The sequence below is a fragment of the Centruroides sculpturatus genome, unplaced genomic scaffold (genome assembly GCF_000671375.1).
Source record: "Centruroides sculpturatus isolate CEXI.00-Female unplaced genomic scaffold, Cexi_2.0 scaffold16, whole genome shotgun sequence".
NCBI classification, from domain to species: Eukaryota; Metazoa; Arthropoda; class Arachnida; order Scorpiones; family Buthidae; genus Centruroides; species Centruroides sculpturatus.
In genome coordinates this window covers 1,675,663-1,697,253 of record NW_019384548.1, presented here as the reverse complement: position 1 = coordinate 1,697,253, position 21,591 = coordinate 1,675,663, and the positions used below count along the sequence as shown (strand labels likewise).

General features: G+C 30.4%; 2 protein-coding genes and 1 long non-coding RNA gene across 3 annotated transcripts in view; 1 reads left to right on the top strand and 2 right to left on the bottom strand.

Annotated features, from left to right (window-relative positions):
- The first annotated feature begins 980 nt into the window (after positions 1 to 980).
- Positions 981 to 10,886, top strand: LOC111623590. Its single transcript, XM_023366217.1, has 4 exons — positions 981 to 1,237; positions 2,985 to 3,119; positions 3,202 to 3,335; positions 10,751 to 10,886. Exons 2-4 carry the CDS (start codon positions 3,015 to 3,017, stop codon positions 10,755 to 10,757), a joined length of 246 nt encoding a protein of 81 aa, XP_023221985.1. The 5' UTR covers positions 981 to 1,237; positions 2,985 to 3,014; the 3' UTR covers positions 10,758 to 10,886.
- Positions 5,870 to 7,535, bottom strand: LOC111623591. Its single transcript, XR_002756450.1, has 3 exons — positions 7,365 to 7,535; positions 7,196 to 7,291; positions 5,870 to 7,112 (listed from the first exon to the last, which is right to left on the bottom strand). It is a non-coding gene; the product is annotated as an uncharacterized LOC111623591 (long non-coding RNA).
- An 8,181-nt stretch (positions 10,887 to 19,067) lies between the features above and the next one.
- LOC111623567 overlaps positions 19,068 to 21,591 on the bottom strand; it is a 56,638-nt gene continuing 54,114 nt past the window's right edge. The window contains exon 8 of the mRNA XM_023366182.1: positions 19,068 to 21,005. Within this exon, the coding sequence (XP_023221950.1) occupies positions 20,802 to 21,005 (204 nt within the window). The 3' untranslated portion in view covers positions 19,068 to 20,801. The remainder of the gene's footprint in view (positions 21,006 to 21,591) is intronic.

The window sequence follows — 21,591 nt, the reverse complement described above, 5'->3', positions numbered from 1 at the left end:
ATTAATTTCAAGTGGGGATCTCTCCAATTCTGATCCTTCAACAGAACCAGGCCCTGAATATTCAAGCTTAAATAATCTTTTGAAATATCTTAATTACACTTTCTCAATTTTATCAATAAAATCCAAACCCCAAACTGGAATCAAGTATGTCAATTTAAACTTTAACATAGCGTCGAAAAGTTTGAACAATGCTTTAATAGAGTTCATCCTCATTTTTATCTGTAGTGTCAAATCCTGTTCTGTACCCTTAAATCCGTCTTCGTGTGCCTAACTGCTTTAACAAAACAGAAATCTACAAGTGCAGCAATCAGCAATGCCGTAATCAGTAATCCTAGCTACAGGATTTTGTTTCATCCATATTGCACTTAATGAAGCAAACGTAGATATTGTAAAANATAGACTCCCAATTCTGATCCTTCAACAGAACCAGGCTCTGAATATTCAAGCTTAAATAATCTTTTGAAATATCTTAATTACACTTTCTCAATTTTATCAATAAAATCCAAACCCCAAACTAGAATCAGGTGTGTCAATTTACACTTCAACATAGCATCAAAAAGTTAAACATTACTTTTATAGAGTTCATCCTCATTTTTATTTATAGTGCCAAAAGACAACTGTCTTCTGTAGTTTATCTTTTTCTATTTTATCCAAATGATAGTTAAAAACTCCAGAGGAGGAAAAATTCTAATTCAGCCATTATTCACATTCATCAAGAGAAATGAGATTAAAATAAAATTGAGATTTTTTTATCTATAGTAAATTTCAATTTGTTACAATTTAATTAACTATCACATTCATATATATCCAACAAGAATTAATGAATGTTTGTGATTAAATATTAATTTAAACATAAAGATATAAAATTCTATTTAAATTATTAAATTTATTACAATTATATATATATAGATTAATATGTTGTAAGTGTATTAATGATAATGAAATTTAGAATAGTTTAATTTTGAAACACCATTAAAACTAGAATTGATTAAGAATATGATTTTATTAAATTTAATAAACTAATTATTTTTATCATTTATAGGCTTGCTGTACAATAAGTCTTGCTTGTATTGTAACTGCAGGAACAAATAATCGAGATGTCCTTCATCTGCCACTTGCTGAACGTATCCGTTTTCATATATTTACGTGTGTTTTTGCATTTCTTCTAAGTGGATCATTCCTGTTTTTAGATTTTTCATCTCTTATATTAGCTCTTCCACTTAATTGGAATATCATTGTACGTATATTATTTTAGAATGTTTTAATATATTAAATATACAAAGTAAATAGATTGAATACTATAAAAAATAAAATATCTTTTAAAATTAAAAGTCTGAATTAAAAAAATAATAATAATATAACATATCTCAAAAAACCTCTGGGTGCCCAGCAACAAAATTCACAGGTAAATGTAAACAAACATTTTTGGGCTCCTTCTGAGCTCTGCTTCATGTTTTCCACTCTCCTTTAAATGGAATGCAAATCAAAGCTAATGTTTGGACTTAAATTTAGATTAAAAAACTGTGGTTTAAAAGACATATGAAGTTGCATCATGACGTATTATGGTGGTCTACGTTGATTGGATGGATTTCCATAGATTGTGCCAGATCGTACATTACTTTCCAAGCATATGAAGTTTGTTTTTCATCTTTATAATTAATGCATGTCTCCTTCCTTTCAGCTTTAAAAATTTCAAGGACCTCAATATTCTGGATGCCTTCATCTTCATGGGTTGTGCATATCAGCAATGCTTGATGGAACAAAGCCTCTGTGCCTATCAGAGGCATATGTGGCCAGGGCAGTGGAGAGTTTTCCCTTATTCAAGTCATATTGATGTTCCCTTGGCCTCTGTTTTAAAGGTCTAGTGATAGATCCCATGCATACTAGATCATGTGCTGATCCTGTAATCCTTTAGAGGTATCATGTATACCCCTGGAGCTCCCTGTGTTTAGTGTGTCTTTCCTGTTTCTAAGTATTGTGTATACAGTTGATTTCTGTTTGTATATAATGCTTGTTTTGCATGCTGCTATTCATCTATAAATTGCATTTAAGTGTCACTCATACCTCACTGCTATTCAGTTAGCATACATTTGTTCTGTTTCATTTACATTTCGGTTACTAGTAATGGTGGTTGTGGATTCAAGCATTACCCCAGGCCAGTTCTTTTCTTCCGGATGATTCTAATTTATTTAGTAAATTATTTAAGTTATAGTTATTAACTTAGATAAGAGATGGTGCCTAACCTCTACCTCTAGTAGCAAAGTACTTAGTATTAATTATTAAAAATAGCAGATTTATAGCCCGAGTATTTAAGGCAATCATTTGGCTATGTATATATGTATTAGCTTAGAGTTGTTTAATATACTTAGATTTTTTATTTTTCAGTGAAAGAATTATATATCTGTCTAAATTTCATATTACTTATACTTTAAAATTATGAACAATTTTTTTAATCACATTTTTAAAATAAATTCTGTAGTACGTTATGTATATTACTTTAATAACATATTGAAATGCACTAACTGAAAAAAATTTTATGATATCAAGAAGATTTCCTATGATGAGATTTTTTTATAGAAGGAGTGTTTGTGTAGTTAATCATAATTATTTCAATAATATAATCTCTATGTATTAAATTACCTTTGGGTATTCTTTCTTCACACTTTATAAATACATTGGAATGAAATTAGTTGCATTTTTTAATTCAGATTCATGAATTAGATATGCCTGAATTTGTTTTGAGATCATTTTTCTATTAAGAGCAAAGAAAACTAAAAATATTCATATAAGCACTTTAAAAAGGTTTTTTGCTTTTGCATAAAAAATCGTTATCAGATTAATACAATAATTATTTATACAAAATTATTTATCTAGAATGTGATGTATAACTGCAAGTCTTCATAAGTAATTTTTACAAAATTTTTCTCAACCTGATATATTCATCATCATCGTCATTTTCTTAGTATTATCAAAATTTTTTTCAGGATGGGGTCTTTAGTTGTGTATTGGGAATTATGTATACAGCTTCCTCATCTCTCTTACTTCATGCAGAACATCTTTATCAAAGATATTATCTACTTGTTGCAGACTGGTCAAGATTACAAGTTGCTTTATCAGCAGTAAGTTTCTTCCTTGAGATTATCAGAATATATTATTGTTTACAATAGCTATATGTAAAATATTTTATTGATGAATTTTAAGGTATTTGGATTTATGTGCACATTGGTTTGTATGTTTCTGAGTGTTCTTCGATGTTGTGGGCAAGCAGATAACAAAGTTCTTTGTGGAGAAAATAAACCACCTGAAAACATAATGATGTCAACAATTGAAAGCAGGTATTAGTTTCCAATTTTAGTTTTTCAGAAATTTTATATTTGAACAAATTTTAGGAAAAAAAAAATTAACTTTTTATATTTTAGCATAAAAAAATAATTGTCAGTTTAGATTTTTTTGTCATTAGCTATGTATATATAGTTATAAATCATGTTTGAGCTTTTAAGATTATAAATTTATTTTTATTGTTTTTAATTTTAATTTGTTTAATATCTCTACAGTATTAAACTTTTAAAAATTTTCAAAAATTGGTTATAATGAAACTGAATATTATCATTATCAGTGGCCATCAGCAATGTTAAAATATAATTATAGAAACCATGTAAATTTTATCCCAAAATATTTTTGATAGTGATGGGACAATTAATTGGAATCAGAAAATTAGGCATTTTCCGGGAATTTGAACTGAACAAATCTTGTCATGATTTCCGATTCTTAAAATGATTCTTACACATTTAATAAGAAAATTAATTATTTGTTTCAGTCGAAGATTAAAAAATTTTAAAAATTATATTAACAATTAAGTATTAGTTTATTGGAAAACTTTCAAGTTAACAAAGCAGAGAGTATGCTATGCCCCTATACAGGAGGTGATCAGACTTTTCTTTCATGTAGTCAGAGCAATGAGAGATTGCACTTGATCAGTACTAATTGTCCCCATTTTAGGGGAAATAGGATGACATTAGGGTTGCCACCCAGATGGTATTGTGTTGGCTTGATCCACAATTTCAAATCAAAGCTGGTGGTTGACAAAAATATTTAAGTGTTGGCAAAACAGTTTAAAACATAAACGAAATTATATTTTATTAGTTATTGATACAAGAAAAATAATAACTTGTACTATTGATACAAGTACAAGTACTCCCATACAAAGGGAAAAACGAAACAAAATTTATAAAATAAGTAGCCACATAATGGTCTTTTAATTGTATTTAAACAATACAATTAACACAGATAATACAATGATTTAACAAAAAAGTAAACAATTTATATAACACTAGCTTACCCGTCGCGCATTGCTGCGATCTCAGAAGAAGAGAAATTCAAGCAAACTCGTTATGATAAAATTCAATTTACATTTTATNGATACAATGTTATGTATCGGCAGTAAATCTACCCTTCAAGTGTGTAGAAAACCTTAATTTTAAAAAAGAAACACGCAAAGGTATGTCTGGAATATGTTTATAAAACTTTAATTAATTAGCACGATAATTGATAAATATTTGCTAGATAAGCAAGGATGATTATATGTGTAAGTTATGCACCCGTCACACGGACATCTAATGTAAAAAGATTGTGATCTCAAAGTATGTTTAGCATAATAATTATATCGGTTATATATACATATAGCAACTTGTGATTTGTGTATATTTTATGATTTTAGTTGACTGAAGAGGGGCATTATTAACCCGAAATGTATAGAAAATAATGTGTATGCGTATCAACTGAACTGAATAAAAATTAAGATGAAAAATGCCAAGTGGTCCAGTGGTTGCACTACATAGTGTTAAAAAAAGATATTTGAACAAGTTGGCAATTAAGGCTTCAGGTCAAGAAGGCCATCAGGAGGTCTTTTTCTTTGTATAAATGAGAATTTAGGAAATGTGATTTTGCTGAAGGCAACTCAATATTTAATCATTATAAGACTAATTTTTGATCAAAAGAAATTCAGTAATTCTTGAAATCTAATTATTATTTTATATTGCATATACCTGTTTTTAATAACATATTTGCCAATCCGGAAGACTTGATTTCTAGTTATTCTGTTGATCACAATCTTCTATTATTGGTTGATTCAAATGCCAGGATTGGCACAAAAAATGGACAGTTTTTCATGGTAATATTATTTTAAATTCATGATTATCAAATGATTCGGTTATCAATAAGCAGGGTGACCAGTTTATTCAATTGGTTAAAGATTATAATTTATATATAATAAATGGTCATCACCCTCATGATTCCCCAGCTAATTTACATACATATCCAAGTTTGGAACATTAGTGATCGATTTATTAGTATTGAGTGAGGGACTGACCAAGCATCTTGGGGATTTTTATATTTCTGAGGACTATATGTCAGACTATCTTTTGGTAGTACTATAATTATCATTTGATAACACAAGAAAAGATGATGCTATTCAAAAACAACAACAGGAAAGGTTAACTTGGAAAGAAGAAAAAGCAAACTTGTTTACTGAAGCAGTTAACAACTTGTATAAAGGGTGGGCCAACGAAAACGAAATGGCAGAGCTATCGTGTTCGTCCAAGCAAATCGCTCGGACAGGTCGATTTTATTCTCAAGGAGGACATCTTCAATAAAGTTTTTGCGATTCTGAATACAACAGACAACAAAAAATTTTAAAATCTCATTCATTTTTTTCCGGAGTTTTTAAAATTTTTTTGTTGTCTGTTGTATTCAGAATCGCAAAAACTTTATTGAAGATGTTTTCCTTGAGAATAAAATCGACCTGTCCGAGCGATTTGCTTGGACGAACACGATAGCTCTGCCATTTCGTTTTCGTTGGCCCACCCTTTATACAAGTTGTTAACTGCTTCAGTAAACAAGTTTGCTTTTTCTTCTTTCCAAGTTAACCTTTCCTGTTGTTGTTTTTGAATAGCATCATCTTTTCTTGTGTTATCAAATGATAATTATAGTACTACCAAAAGATAGTCTGACATATAGTCCTCAGAAATATAAAAATCCCCAAGATGCTTGGTCAGTCCCTCACTCAATACTAATAAATCGATCACTAATGTTCCAAACTTGGATATGTATGTAAATTAGCTGGGGAATCATGAGGGTGATGACCATTTATTATATATAAATTATAATCTTTAACCAATTGAATAAACTGGTCACCCTGCTTATTGATAACCGAATCATTTGATAATCATGAATTTAAAATAATATTACCATGAAAAACTGTCCATTTTTTGTGCCAATCCTGGCATTTGAATCAACCAATAATAGAAGATTGTGATCAACAGAATAACTAGAAATCAAGTCTTCCGGATTGGCAAATATGTTATTAAAAACAGGTATATGCAATATAAAATAATAATTAGATTTCAAGAATTACTGAATTTCTTTTGATCAAAAATTAGTCTTATAATGATTAAATATTGAGTTGCCTTCAGCAAAATCACATTTCCTAAATTCTCATTTATACAAAGAAAAAGACCTCCTGATGGCCTTCTTGACCTGAAGCCTTAATTGCCAACTTGTTCAAATATCTTTTTTTAACACTATGTAGTGCAACCACTGGACCACTTGGCATTTTTCATCTTAATTTTTATTCAGTTCAGTTGATACGCATACACATTATTTTCTATACATTTCGGGTTAATAATGCCCCTCTTCAGTCAACTAAAATCATAAAATATACACAAATCACAAGTTGCTATATGTATATATAACCGATATAATTATTATGCTAAACATACTTTGAGATCACAATCTTTTTACATTAGATGTCCGTGTGACGGGTGCATAACTTACACATATAATCATCCTTGCTTATCTAGCAAATATTTATCAATTATCGTGCTAATTAATTAAAGTTTTATAAACATATTCCAGACATACCTTTGCGTGTTTCTTTTTTAAAATTAAGGTTTTCTACACACTTGAAGGGTAGATTTACTGCCGATACATAACATTGTATCAATTCATTCTTTCCTACTGTTATTGCCAGTGTTCTTGAGCCATTCTCCAAAAGCAGCAAGACCTGGAGATTATACTTTCCTACTGGTATTGCCAGTGTTCTTAACCATTTTTTCCTTTCAAAGGAAGTAAGACATGGAGATTATAAAAGTAATGAAGTAAACTTGTATAGTAAGTTTATATGACTAAGATGACATACCTGGTTATTTCTTCTATTATACCTTGTTATTTCTTCTATTAATAAAATCTGATAAACCTTGTCGCACTATTACGTGTTATTTCTTATTTCATTTTTCTGATTTTAACAAGTAAGAATATTTATAATAAATTAAACTTGTAACGAATTCTATAGGATTTAGACAACATACCTGGTTACTCTTCTTTTTTAATAAAATTGAAGAAATTAGTATCGTACAAACAGGTTTACTATTGTGTGCTATCCCTTAAATCACCTTTCTGATTTTGATGTGCAGTACTGGGCTCATTTGCATATTATTGCATATTGATATGGCCAGCTTATGACTAAACAGTTACTTGCTGATTTATTAATATTTTAATTGAATTTATAAAAATAAATTCCTTTTTTATTTCTTAATTTCGAGTTTAATTTTATTTTAATTTAATTTAATTTTATAATGCTTCAATCTATTTTTTATTTTATAATACTTCTAGCTAATTTTCATTTATTTTTATATTTTTATTTTTATTTATACATTTTTTTATTTTTAAGAATCTCTATACTTTCTTTAAATTTTCTGTTGTATGTTTCTTTTTCTCTGTGTAGAATTTTTATATTATTCTGGTCTATGTTGCAATTGTTTAACGTACAATGATCATGAAAAATGGAACTGATTCGATGATATTTTAGATCTGCGATATATTCTTTTAATCTTACTTTCATTTTCCTTATTGTTTCACCTATATAATGTTTGGTATCATTACAAGTACAAGGAATTTGGTATACAATTTCTGTTGGTATTTGTTTTTCTTTCTTTGGTAAATGGTTCCCAATTTGCTCCAAATTTTGGAAGCAGTCTTACAACCTTTGATCTGTTTCAGCTCACTGGAACTGATTGTAAGAATTAAATCTACTTTGAAATCATCTTCATCCCATGTGGCTGCTTTGTCCTCATCATCAGTGTGTCATGGGTAGCTGTCACTTGCATATTTCCACATTACATTTTTAATTAGGATAGTTATTGCTTGGATTTTCCACATATCACAGTTATCCTTGACTTTTTTTTTTATTTTTTTATTTTTGTATCTTTGTCTACATTGGATTTTGTCTATTAATAGGACTTATTATACTGATTTAGTTTCCATTTTGCAAATAGAGGAAAACTTATTCAGAAAAAACAAAACAAAATATCTTTATTTTCACCTGTTTTGCTGTGTTTTTTCTGAATAAGTTTTTCTCTATTTGCAAAATGGAAACTACATCAGTGTAATAAGTCCTACTAATAGACAAAATCCAATGTAGACAAAGATACAAAAAGTCAATAAAGTAAGGACATAGAGGCAAAAGGGAATAAATATTTAATTTTTGCAAGTTGTCCTTCAATTTTAATTGTGGTCATCATTATTTAAATACTGTATGGTGATTGAATAGTATGAATCACAACTATTACAGTTGAAAAATCATTGTATTGTTCCAAATTCTGTGCAGTTAAAGTATCTGTAAACTAGTATGTGTCTACTAATAATAAGTTTTGTTCAAATCCATTGCTATGTCTTTGTTCTTTAACTTCACAAGCTTGGCTGGATTTCAATTGTTGATATGTTGTTGTAACTTTCATTTATTTGAAATTCATATTTTTTCCAGCCTTTATTCATCTGGTGTACTTAAAATTTGGCACAAACATTCATCTATAACAGTATCCTTGATCATCCAAATTTTAATTGATTAGTATAATTTAAGGTGAAGCTATTGACAATGGAAATTCATGACCACGTGGTATATGTCTTTGTTCTTCAGGACAGTGTTCAGGAGGCGATAATTTTGGTGCTGATAATCCAATAGGCAGCAAATTTAGAAAAAAAATTCATACCTTTCCTTTCTGCTGATTTTCCAATTTTCATAGCAATTGGATTCACAGAGCATGAGAAACAGTCCAAAAAAAGACCATGTGCTGCAGTTTTGATAACCATGCATTTTTCTTGAGAATTTTTTTTTATTCCTCTTTAGATGGTATTTGCTGGGTCCATAACCTGTTGTAATTGGTGCAGAGTGTGGTAGCAAGGTAAAGAAAGAAATTGCTTAGTTGGAATAGAATTTAATGTACAGTATACACAGTAGAGGTACAAAAGCATATTGGACTACACAGGGCAGGGTTTTCTTATCTCCTAGGGAATGTCCCTAGGAGAGTGCCACAATACTCTTGCCAACAAACAAAAAATCTGAGATGTAAAAAAATTGTACCAAGCAAAAAATCATGATAATTTAGATCAGTGTTGTCTGACCGAAATTTTTACTAGGACAAAACCAAAACCAAAAATACACTGTGGGCTGCACATATTTATTTACAACAAAATATATACAATTATACAGTATTTTGTATGTATTTTAATGTGAAACTTACTTTTCAATTTTTTCACTTGACTTTTTAATGTCAACAGGTATTTGTGATGATGTACAACATAATTGGTTTTCTAATTTTTTATTGGTCAATCTATTATGACTTTTACATTTAACAATCTTCAATTTTGAGAAAAAAGATTCACAAAGCTAGGTGATTCCCATTGCAGCTCTAATATCCATCACCAATTTTTTTAGGCTAGGGAATTTATCATTACAGACGTATTTGTATAAAACTAAACTTTGTCATTGGCCTCAAACATATATTTTAATTTAGAAGATGACTGGATATCTATTAAATCTATCTGCAAATTTGTTGGAGCTTGTTCCACAACAATGTCAAATGGACATAAGAAAATATTAAATATATTCTCATAAATTTTTAAATATGAAAATCTCTCTTGAAATAACAGTCTGTGATCAATTTGTTTTCACCTTGAAGCTGCTTATTAAGTTTGTTTAATTTCATTGTGTAAGGAAACATAAATCCAAAAGCCACTGTCCATCATATAATTCAGGAACATTTTGGTCATTTTCATTCATACGTTTTAAGCTTTGTTAAAAGATTTAATAAGTGTTTTAATTTCTTGGTGTACATGATAAGATGTTATACATCATATTAATATATTTAACTATACATGTGATATTTCATTGTAATAAAAATCTATACAAGATAATTACTTTAGACTGTTTTTAAAAGGGCTGCACAAAAACATTGAATGGCCCTCATGCAAGCCATGGGTTGGACATGGCAGATTTAGATGACAGTCAAATTTTTTTTTTTTTTTTTTTTTGTAAAGATAAGCTTGGCACTTTAAAGCAAAATATAGAAAACAATAATCCAGGTAAAAACCTTGTGAGTACTGCTTCAAAGTGTAAAACTTATCTTTACCAAAGAAAAAGCCCTAAGAAGAGAAATTTGACTGTAATCCGGATTGTCCTAAATTTTTACTTGGTACGAATTTTTTACCTTTTCTTTTTTGTTTGGTACTTATTATTACTGTTAATAATAATTACATATTAATGTTATAAGATTTTATATATTTATAAATATTGGCATTGTTTTGTTAGATTAATATTAACAAAATATGTACTGTATATATGTACAGTACATACAGTACATATAAGAAATTATTATATTTTATAGTTATTTATAACTATTTTATATCTACTTTATAGGGCGTGAACATTCAACTGTTTGATATCATCAGGTTACATCAGATGGAGAATATTATTTTATGTTATGAAGAATCTTTACGATCTATAAATATAACAATTTATTCCCTAGAAATTTATTTAAAAAATTAACATAATTCAATAATATAAAAAATTAAATTATTTTTTATTTCATTAAATGTATTATTTATTATTTAATTTATTTAGTATTTTGTAAAATATGTGAGAGTTTTTGTAGTTTTTTTAATATTTATGTATAATGTAATATGTAGAATAATGTATTGTATCCTTAAATATTATGCAAATTCAACTTCCCTGTATTAAAACATATGTTTTGTATGAAAATATAAAAAAAAAGTGCTGTTTAATAGTCAAATTAATTATCATTATATTTTAAAAATTATAAGTAAGATTTAATAAATGATTATGAACACATTTACAACGTTTTAGAGAAAAATAAAATGTGAATTTTCAAATTAAATATTCTATGATATTTAACTGGAAAAACTAGTATAATCAATTTTATTTATTTTTCATTCACGAATTCTAACAATTTTAATTTCCTATAATAAAATATATTAAAAGAATTAGAAAAGTATAAATTATTAATTGGAGAGCAAGATGGCCAATATACAGTAGTTAAGGTGTTACAGCTTACTGCTCTAGAGATCCCGGGATCAAATCTGGGCAAGCGATTCCCCAAGAATTTTTTATGACTGGTCCCAAATAAATTCGGCCCCATCCCTCCATTGTAAAATTGGCCGAACTCGCAATGGTTACGATTAAAAAGGCTTCTTAGTACTCGGAGTGAATACAGCCAAAAGTGAAGAAGAAAAAAAAAGTTATATATAAAAACGATCTTTTAAACATTTTTTATGTTTATATCTTATTACAAATTTCTATACTACATGTGAAAAAAACGGTAAAATTGCTATTGTATATTCGAATATAAATTCTTATACGCATATTCCCAATGGAAGCGCTGTATTGTCGAATACGGGATAGCTTCCACAACGCAAATATTTGCTGTAAAGCAGCCAGATTGTAGGCATTTGCTCATGCGCTTTACAGAGCACCAACCTTTCGCGGTTTAACTGGTGGAAGCACGATGGCCGTGTGGTCAAGGTGGCAGCCTACCGCTCTGGGGGACCCGGGATCGAATCCGGACGGGTCAAGGAATCCCCAGGAATTTTTCGGGGGGTGGTCCGTTTGGATATGTCGGGCCCCGTCCCTCACCACCCGGTCGCCCCATTGTGGGCCTGGCCGAACCCATAATGGGCCTGCTATAAGAGGCCCTCTTAGTGCCCACAGGGCAGAAAGAGTATTAAAAAAAAAAAAAAAACGGTGGAAGCTACAAACTAAAATATCGTATAACGCTTCCAATGATTCTATCCAGGACCGGTTCTGGGCTGTTAGCCGCCTGCCTGCTAGATATTTGGCCGTCCTTGTCCCATTATGTGAATCGCGAGTAGATAACTTAACTCAACCGATAGGAGTTTACTGGTATGTTTTTATGATAGTTCTTTATAGTTGACAGGAGTTTAAAAAATCCATTAAAATATTTGATATTTTTATTTTGCGCTCCCATTTCGTATTACTTACAGATTTTAATGTTAATTAAACTAGTGATATTACGATTTCATATGTCCCATCTATAAGGGGATGCAGGAAAAAAGTGTACAATTCTTGTACAATGTTAAAAAATTAACTGTTACTTTGGCAACCTCATTTACAACTAAATTTAATGAATGAGACGCACAAGGTACAAAAAAAAGCTGTAGAATTTATTTTCCTTAAATTTACGATTTGTGTATCCGTTGTCATAAAAATTTGTCTTTCCACTTTTTTCCCGAGACTACAGATATCGAGTACAAAGTAACTGGTTTTGACTTATTTCTACTTAAGAAGTAGTTAAATAATTAAGAGATTAGGAACAAATAAAACCCTGCTGAAAGAGCCGGAATATTACTTAAAAGCTTAACCGAACCAATCTCTAGCCGAGTATAGTGGGGATTGATTTCTTCGTAATATTAGATGTAATAAAGACAAATTTTTCCAGTTCAATGAGAGTGACTGAAAAGTAAATTTTGGAAATTTCCGTGGACACCTGGTCCTAAAACGAATTAGTTAGAAAACAAATGACAATTAAGTTTAACATATGTAGATTTTTACAGCTATGGTGAGAAACGTTTAAAATCTACAACAACCCTGTCGTATCCTTTGAGATGTACTAGTGATGCGACAAAAGAGGCATTTGACATTAAACGGTATCGGCACCCTCAGGATTTGGCAGCCCGCGTGCATGCACGCACTGCCCATCTACCAGGACCGTCTCTAATTCCATCCATTAGTCACTCGTAGATAGCTATTTTACTAAGTGAATTGTTTTAAGATTTAAAAAGTAAAGAATATTTTGTTATTTTTATGTACGTTTTTTTACAAAGCTATAATTAATTATAATTTTCTTTAAAAATATATTCATACAATTGAAGAATATTTTGTACCAAGTATGTACAGTATATCCACCATATATTTTATTTCACCAAGTAAGTTTTTATTATTTTATTTCTAATTGTAGCCCTTATATCGTGATTAGAGATTCAGAATGTAATTGTGATATTGAAAATACATTTAGAGAAGTCTGCGGTTTTTACTGGTTTATCGAACGAACGAATACTAATGGACCCTAGGCCATCACTGATGCGCAATTAACTGATTGCTCCTGGAAGTCGGCTTCTTACAGAAACACAGCTTCCCTGTCATCAAATGTCACAGCACACCTCTGGCATTTAGTGGAAATTGCAAATGCTGCGCCGTCCAGGTTGACACTGCGCTGGATTAGTCTCAATGAATTTATTTATTTTGTTTCTTTAATGTTTTTCTTTTTCTTTACTGGAATCTTTAAGTAACTTATTGTGAGTAGTTTTGGATGTTAATTTCTCCAGGGAGAGAAGGAAAGTAAATGTCATATGTTTAGAGAAATAATAATTATATTCTATGCATTGCATTGTCACTTTTGATGTTTATCTTCAATAATTGAATTGAATCATTGCATTGTTTATATATTTTGTAATTATTATATGTTGCATTTTTCTTAGGAATAAATTCATTTTTAATTTTTATTATGCAGATTGAGCTTAAGAAAATGCAGTTCAGAGTTTGGCTGGTGTCGCTTTCCTCATACAGGAGCAATAGAAAAACTACATACAAATTATCAACCGGCAACAGCAGACTATCGACGCCCAAATCAAAAACACAAATTCCGGGACTTTAATTGTGCCGTTTCTTGCAGACTATCGGGGGCTTGGGTCCCAGTCGGCGATATCCCCTTAAGAACAAGTGTAAATCTGTGAGAGCGAAGGATTTATTTCAGAACGACCTAATTTGCGTAATGCCTGAAGCGAGACTATGCAAATTAATGAAAATTATGTCTCTAAAGGCGCCCAAATAATATCCAAAAACTGCCAAAAACACGACCGAAAGGTTAAAAGTCAGTACCGAAATAATAGAGCAAAAGTGCCACTTGGCTGGTAACCAAATTTACATAATCTCGCGAGGGGTCGATCCCCACGATGTGGGCATCTGTCTAAGGGTGTCTAAGCAACACTAAAAAACTGCCCAAAACAGGCTGAAAGGTCAAAGTACAGTATAAAACAGAAAATACATAAAAGAAAATAGGAGAAAAGAGCTCTACCTCGGGAGGACCTAATTTGCATAACCTTGCAAGGGGCCGAACCCCTCAAACAACGGCTATGGAATCCGTCCAAAACGGTCATGAAATGACAAATTCCTCGCCGGTAACAAAGGTCAAAGTTCAAACAACCGAAAAACCACAAAAAACTACGTTAATCCACTCCTAATTTGCATAATCTCGCGCAGCTGTATATGTGGTCGAAACTTTTACTATGGAAAGGGATTTGACACGGCGGAGTAAACAGGAATTAGGACACAGGACTTCGAGGACTACAGCAGAAAACATCATCACGCATCTTCCTGGTACTGTGGGCAATGCGAAGAATGCCCACTACATTTTAGAATGGTGGGGGTTGTTTATTACTGTAAAGATTCTAGAAATTGTTTTGAAATTTACAAATGATCAAATTAGAAGAGTGCAACTCAATTATGGTAGAGAAAGAGATGCAAATTTAACAGATATAATTGAAATCAAGTCATTCCTGGGAATTTTCTATTTGTCGGGAGTGAAAAAGCTGAACAGTTGTAATGCACACAAAATATGGACATCAGACGGGATGGGGTTGGATATATCAAGAATTGTAATGTCAGGAGGAGGTTTCGATTTTTAGTAAGCAATCTTCGCTTTGACAACAAAGAAAGGAGATGAGTCAGAGTTCAAACGTATAAGTTAGCCGCCATTCGGGAAGTTATTGACGGGTTCGTAATAAATTGGCAACAAAATTGTTTATTATTCCAGTATTGTACGATGGACGAAAAATTAGACGGATTCAGAGGTAGATGCGAATTTTAATAATATATACCTAGTAAATCCATAAGTATGGTATAAAAATATTTATGTTGGTTGATGACCGTTCACACAATTTTGAAATTTATTGCGGAAAGCAACCGGATGATCCTTATTCCGTTTTGAACTCTGCCGACAAGCTAGTGAAATATCTGACTTCCCCTATACTTGTCATGTTATGCGATCAATTTAGACCTAACGCGCGACTATATCACATAAAAAATTAAAAATAAAATGAATGTAATAAGATATAACAATATCAGCTGTTAAATCTGAAATTCAACATTTGCCTGAATAAAATGAAAATCATTTTCATTTCACGGAATTACAAGCAAGAAAAGAGCTTCCGTAAACAGATAAAACAATTAGCACCTGGTTGACATTCTTAGTGGGAGGTGCTAAAAATCTCCCTATTCATGTAATTAACTTTCCCCGACCTGTGCTGTAACTTTCAGTTCTGGTCCAGACTGGAAGTTCATGTATAGTTAATCAGGGGGCTTTTGGCACCAAAGCTATTCATATATGATCTTAATTTTCATCTAACTCGAGAATAACAAAGAACGTATTTTTAAAGAACGTATTTTTCTTGAACAACAACGTTGTTAAAGAACGTATTTTTCTTGAACAACAAACAAACCCGATGCCAATCCGTGAAATATGAGATAATTTATAACGCGTTGAAATTTGATATGTTCATTTTTTGCGTTTGTGGATTAAATTACATAATAATAAATATAAATAATATATTTTTGTCAATCCAGGAGTATTTTACATGGTCAGAAAGCAAACAAAATGTAAAAATTCACAACACAATTGTAGTTTTTGATACGATTTCTATAATTTAAATGTATTAAGTCCATTATACCCTACGCGATATAAGTAAAATATTCATATATTGCGAAATGCGAAAGGTTAATGTTATGTTATAAAAAATGGTTCCATTTTCAAAAATTGCATCTTAAAATAGCAACAAATTGATATATGTGGTCATGCATGAATCCATCTTATATGAATGCTTTTATATTAGAACATTTACATTACTGAAGATTGGAATTGAAATATTTCAGAAATCGTAACACTCAACACCAGCGAGGTTGCGGCAGAAGTTTTCATCTCTAAAACGTGAACGTCGAACGTCGAGTGTCGCTTTCAAGATAGCGGCGCACGACGTTCGACGTTCACGTTTTAGAGATGAAAACTTCAGCCGCAACCTCTCTATTAACTGAATATGAAATATGATCCTTAAAATGGAACTTTTACGAAAAATCAGCAATTTATTTATTGTGACATCAACACAATGCCAGGCTGAAATTTTTTTATTGTTTTTTACTTTTAAAAAATCACGTTACTTCCGGTCCAGACCAAAAGTTTGTACACAGTTAATTGGGGTCTCCAACCCCTAAGCTTTCCATATCTGATCTGGATTTTAGTGGTCTTTTGTCCCCGTACATCATACTTCTCCTTACAACAATCGAATCATGTTAGTCATTTATCCAACTCCATTCTCAATAAAATTTTGAATTGAAATCATATGACTTCTGGTCCAGACTGGAAGTTCATGTATAGTTAATCAGGGGGCTTTTGGCACCAAAGCTATTCATATATGATCTTAATTTTCATCTAACTCGAGAATAACAAAGAATGCAGACAGGTGACAGTGGGAATGTATGTCTGAAATTTGAAAATTTCGACCCAATTAAATACTACCAATAAAATTTAAATATATATCAGTAGAATTGTCAGAGGAATTACAGAATTTAAAAATGCTTATAATGCAAAGGTAAAATGTTAATTGAAATAATACTTTTTATTCAAATGAATACTAAGAATTCTGGAATACTTGACGCCAATAATTATGAAAAATACAAAATATCTTTAATATTTTAATAACATATTAAAAACAAAGCAGATATTTCAGATAATACAATGTCGTCTTCTTCAAACTAACTGAATTCAAAAATTTAATTTTCATTGTTAATTATATTTAGAATTCTGTTAGCTTGAAGTTGAAGTTGTTATTAAAAGATTAACGCCAGCACACAGTTTGTATTCTTCAAATGAATAAACTATGTGAGTTACTTGTAAATCAGGTCTAAATAATTTTTAAGTATTTTTTATAATCATTGGAATTACTTAAATATATCACTTCAATAAAATTTATCTGAATTTGTTACATAATGATAAATAAATTATGTAATTAGATAATATGTAAATTTTTTTGGAATATGAGTTTTTGATTACTTGTACAAATCCAAAATTCTGCACTTTAATTTTGATGATCGAGAGTCATGGCAGTATATTCATGAAACTTCCGGATTGATAGGTCAAAGTTAACGGGATTCTCAATAGGCTATTTTACTTTTATCATGTAATTTCATGATTATAAGGATAAAATTACATCAAAGCAAATGTTTTTATTCAAAATGCTTTCCAAAATAACAAAGGTCAAATTTATGCAAATTAAAACTTTTTATAACCATTTTGCTAATAGCACATTGAAAGCATTCGGTCTGCAGCCATCAAAGTTTTTCTTGGGGATTTTTCTTTTGGTAAAAATAAGCTGGTGTTTTGCAACAATACCCACTAGATTTTTGCCTGTATTAATGTTTTTTATGTTTCATTTCGAAATGCCAAGCTTATCTTTACCAAAGAAAAATTCCTACAAAAATATTTGATTGTCATCCAAATTCTCATAATTTTTTACTTGGCACAATTTTTTTTACATCTTAAACGTTTTTGTTTGTTAAATATTAGTTCTACCATCAGTCTTTAAAATGGAAATGAGTTTCATCTGTCCAAAAAGTTACAAGGCTATCTGTCGTCCATTTTCACTATTATAGTTCAAATGATTTTCATTATATGAATTGACACAGATGCTATACATGGATAATTGTAAGATATGACGTTTGTTCCAAAATTTCCAGAGCGAGCCTTTTTCTTGGGAATCATTTCATGTAGCATGCTTGTATAGACCATACCATATTTTGCAAGGCTTCATGGATGGTTGAGGAAGTTGAATGTGTTGAGATTTGCACCATCTTCTGAAAACTGCCCTATATCGTTACAGTAGATGGAACCTGGCATTACCAATACAACACACAAACCAAATGATGAAGTGCAAGTGAGAGATCTTGGATCACAGCCATTAGATTGTGCTGATGAAATTTTATGATTTTTTTCTGAGCCCCAACTATTAATCAACAAATCAACACCAGTGCTTACAGTGATTACTGAAGAATGTCTTTTGCCATTGCCTGCAACTTTGTATCGGTTCTGCCAGTGATACCTTCTACAAATCTACATGATAACATAAGACCTTACACTGCCCTTTTGGTGCAACAGTTCTTGGCTGGAAAGCAAATAGCAATGCTTTCTCATCCCCTACTTGCCTGATCTATCCCTGTGACTTTTCACTTCCTGTCTAAAATAGTCCATGAAAGATAGACATTTCAATATATATGACAATTGGTTGTGTACACAGCTTAAAACAATTACATGAAATTTGCAGGGTTGCTTTGAGAACCTTCAACACTATTAGATCAATGGCATTGCTATGCAGAGACTATTTCAAAGGCACTATCTATAAGGTTTCACTTGTGTTGTTCATTCCTGAGTCTCTCACTTGTCAGACATACTGGCAAAATTTATGCTGATGATATCCATGCTTTAGCAAATGTTGAGACAAAGATATCTCTGTAGCAGAAAATTATGTGAATAAATAAATGTAATTTTTTCTTTTTTACTGTATCTCTTCCACGTAGTCAAAAGTCTCAATTTCACTTGAATGACCCTCATTTGATGATCAGATAATTGTGTATAATAAACACATTTGTATAATCATCTTCAATTAGTTCAAATGTTCTACTTCATGCCATTTTAAAAATAATTAAAAAAAAACATTGCTTTTTGCATATTATTATTCATATTAAGCTAATTCATAATCATATTTGTGAATGATGAAATGACCAAATATATTAAGTAAAATCTTGTCAATTTTATGGGATGTTATAAACTTATTAATTGCAGCAATATTTTACTGACAATTAAGATTTAATTAAGAAATACATTGTTTTTAATTATTTGTCAAAGTTTTAGAATAATTCTTGTTAATATGATTTTAATAATGGGCACATTCCAGCATGCACCTGTTTTAGCCACAACCAATGCATCAGTGAATGGTTTAATAGGCTTTTAATGCAAGGTCTGGCAACCGAACAAAATGGCAGAAGCAAACAGTGCTATATTGGCATTTACAAATTTATTTTCTCAAAATTACTTTGGGTTAATACAAATTAGTAGTAAAAATGATGTTAATATAACCATGGAGGCATTTTTCTTCATCAGAGCTTACCATATCCACAGCCCAGTGAGCACATTGTATGTCAATCACTGCACCAATGAACTCATTGGTGAATACTGGAACACATTTTAGTACATTGTGGTTCACCAATACACTATTTGATGCATACTGGAATGTACCTAATTAAAATTTTTATACCTTCCTAAATATGAATTTTCTTAAAAAAAAAAGTGTGCTAACTTAAAAAATTTGCAATTTCCATGCACAGATATTATTATTGAATTGAATTTTAATAGGTATCAGTTATGAATTAGTTTCATAATAGAATTTTTTCTTTTGTAAATTTTTGTGGCGAGGAAAAAATTTGATTTCATATTTATTGTGAGGGGAATAAGAGCATGTTTGATCAATGCATTTATGTTTCAATCATATAATGTAATCTTAAAATGATCTTTATAATAAACTGACTAATCTTCAATTTTCATTATACAATACAAGCACATAACACACAAATAAAGTTAAACTTTTTTTATATAACATGCATCTCTTAATAACATACAAAATCCCTCTAAGGATGCAATGCTTTAATACTTACCAAATGACTCATCTTTTAACAAACAATTTTATATACAAGACGTGCATATATAATATATGTATTCACAATTATTTTGTATCCCTGTCATATGCAAACTTTGCAGAATTTGGCAAAAATGTACAACGATTTATCTTCGGAGGCAGTCTTGTAAAAGTATAAAGGGGATGATTGCATATGTCAAGGAACATATTTTTTTTTATTTGCAAACAAAATAAGACTATAAACAAAACCAAAAGAAAATAGTTCTTTATACAAAACAATATATTTTATGCATAATTTCATTAACTCAACAAACATTAACAACTTTACTTTTACGTACAAAAATAATAAACATAAAAAAACAATGATGGATGATTTTCTTCAAATGAAAAGACGATACATTCTTGGCACAAATTATATATTACATAAATTCTCTTATGGGACCAAAATGATATTTTACAATTTATTTATGCTTTATATATATATTAAAAAAGAATAGCATGAAGAAAGGGCTTGTGCATTGTATCAGGAGAGTGGTTATTCAATGTACATAGTACATACTGTACAAATGAAAGCTTGTATTTGTAGATTGCAATTGGAATTATTTTTGTCAGCTCATGTGACTGAATTTGAATGGAAAACTGGTTTCCAAATTACCACTTTGAGTTGTCTATATCTGTTAAGTCCAACAAAACTGATCTCATCCGCTTTCGGGTGATAACCAAAATGAATCTTTATCGGTTGGTGGTAGCATTATTGTTCCATGTGTTGCATGCCGCATTGTCCACAAACGAGCTGTTCGATCAAATGTATTGCGATCATCTACATATAACCTGCCAATTTCTGGTTCCATGCACACATGGCAATATGGATCAGTCAATAAAGATTGGATACTAATAAGTACCTAAGGAATAAATAAATTAATTAAAATAATTTTAAATAATTGAGTAAATATTTTTAAAATTTAAGAGTTTTATATCAATCTGTTTAGAGGAACATAGAAAAATTAATAATAAGTTGAAAAGTGTAGATATATAATATAATATAATATATATACATTTTTCAACTTATTATTAAAAACAATTTATAATAATTTTAAAAAATAAATATTTTTCTTTTGAACAAAATGAAAATAGTATCCTTCCATTTTTATTAAACAGAAATAAAAAGATACTTTTCATTTTTGAAAGAAGAGTTATTAAATACTAGCAGGTGGGCCCGGCGTTGCTCAGGCAAAAGTAACGATAACTAAGATAAAGATTATTACGTTACAGTCAACCTTACCCGTTTTCACAGAATGCAAGAATTGGGTCCCCTTGTTTCCAGACTAATTAGAGAATTTTTAGATGGGTCTAAAAATATGTTCGATTTCCCGCAAAAACGAAAAAAAACTGCATCTGCGTATTGCATGTCACTTTCTCTTAACAATTCCATTGTTACGTAACATTTCCATTGTTGACACTTCCATTGTTACTTAAAACTTTTATTGT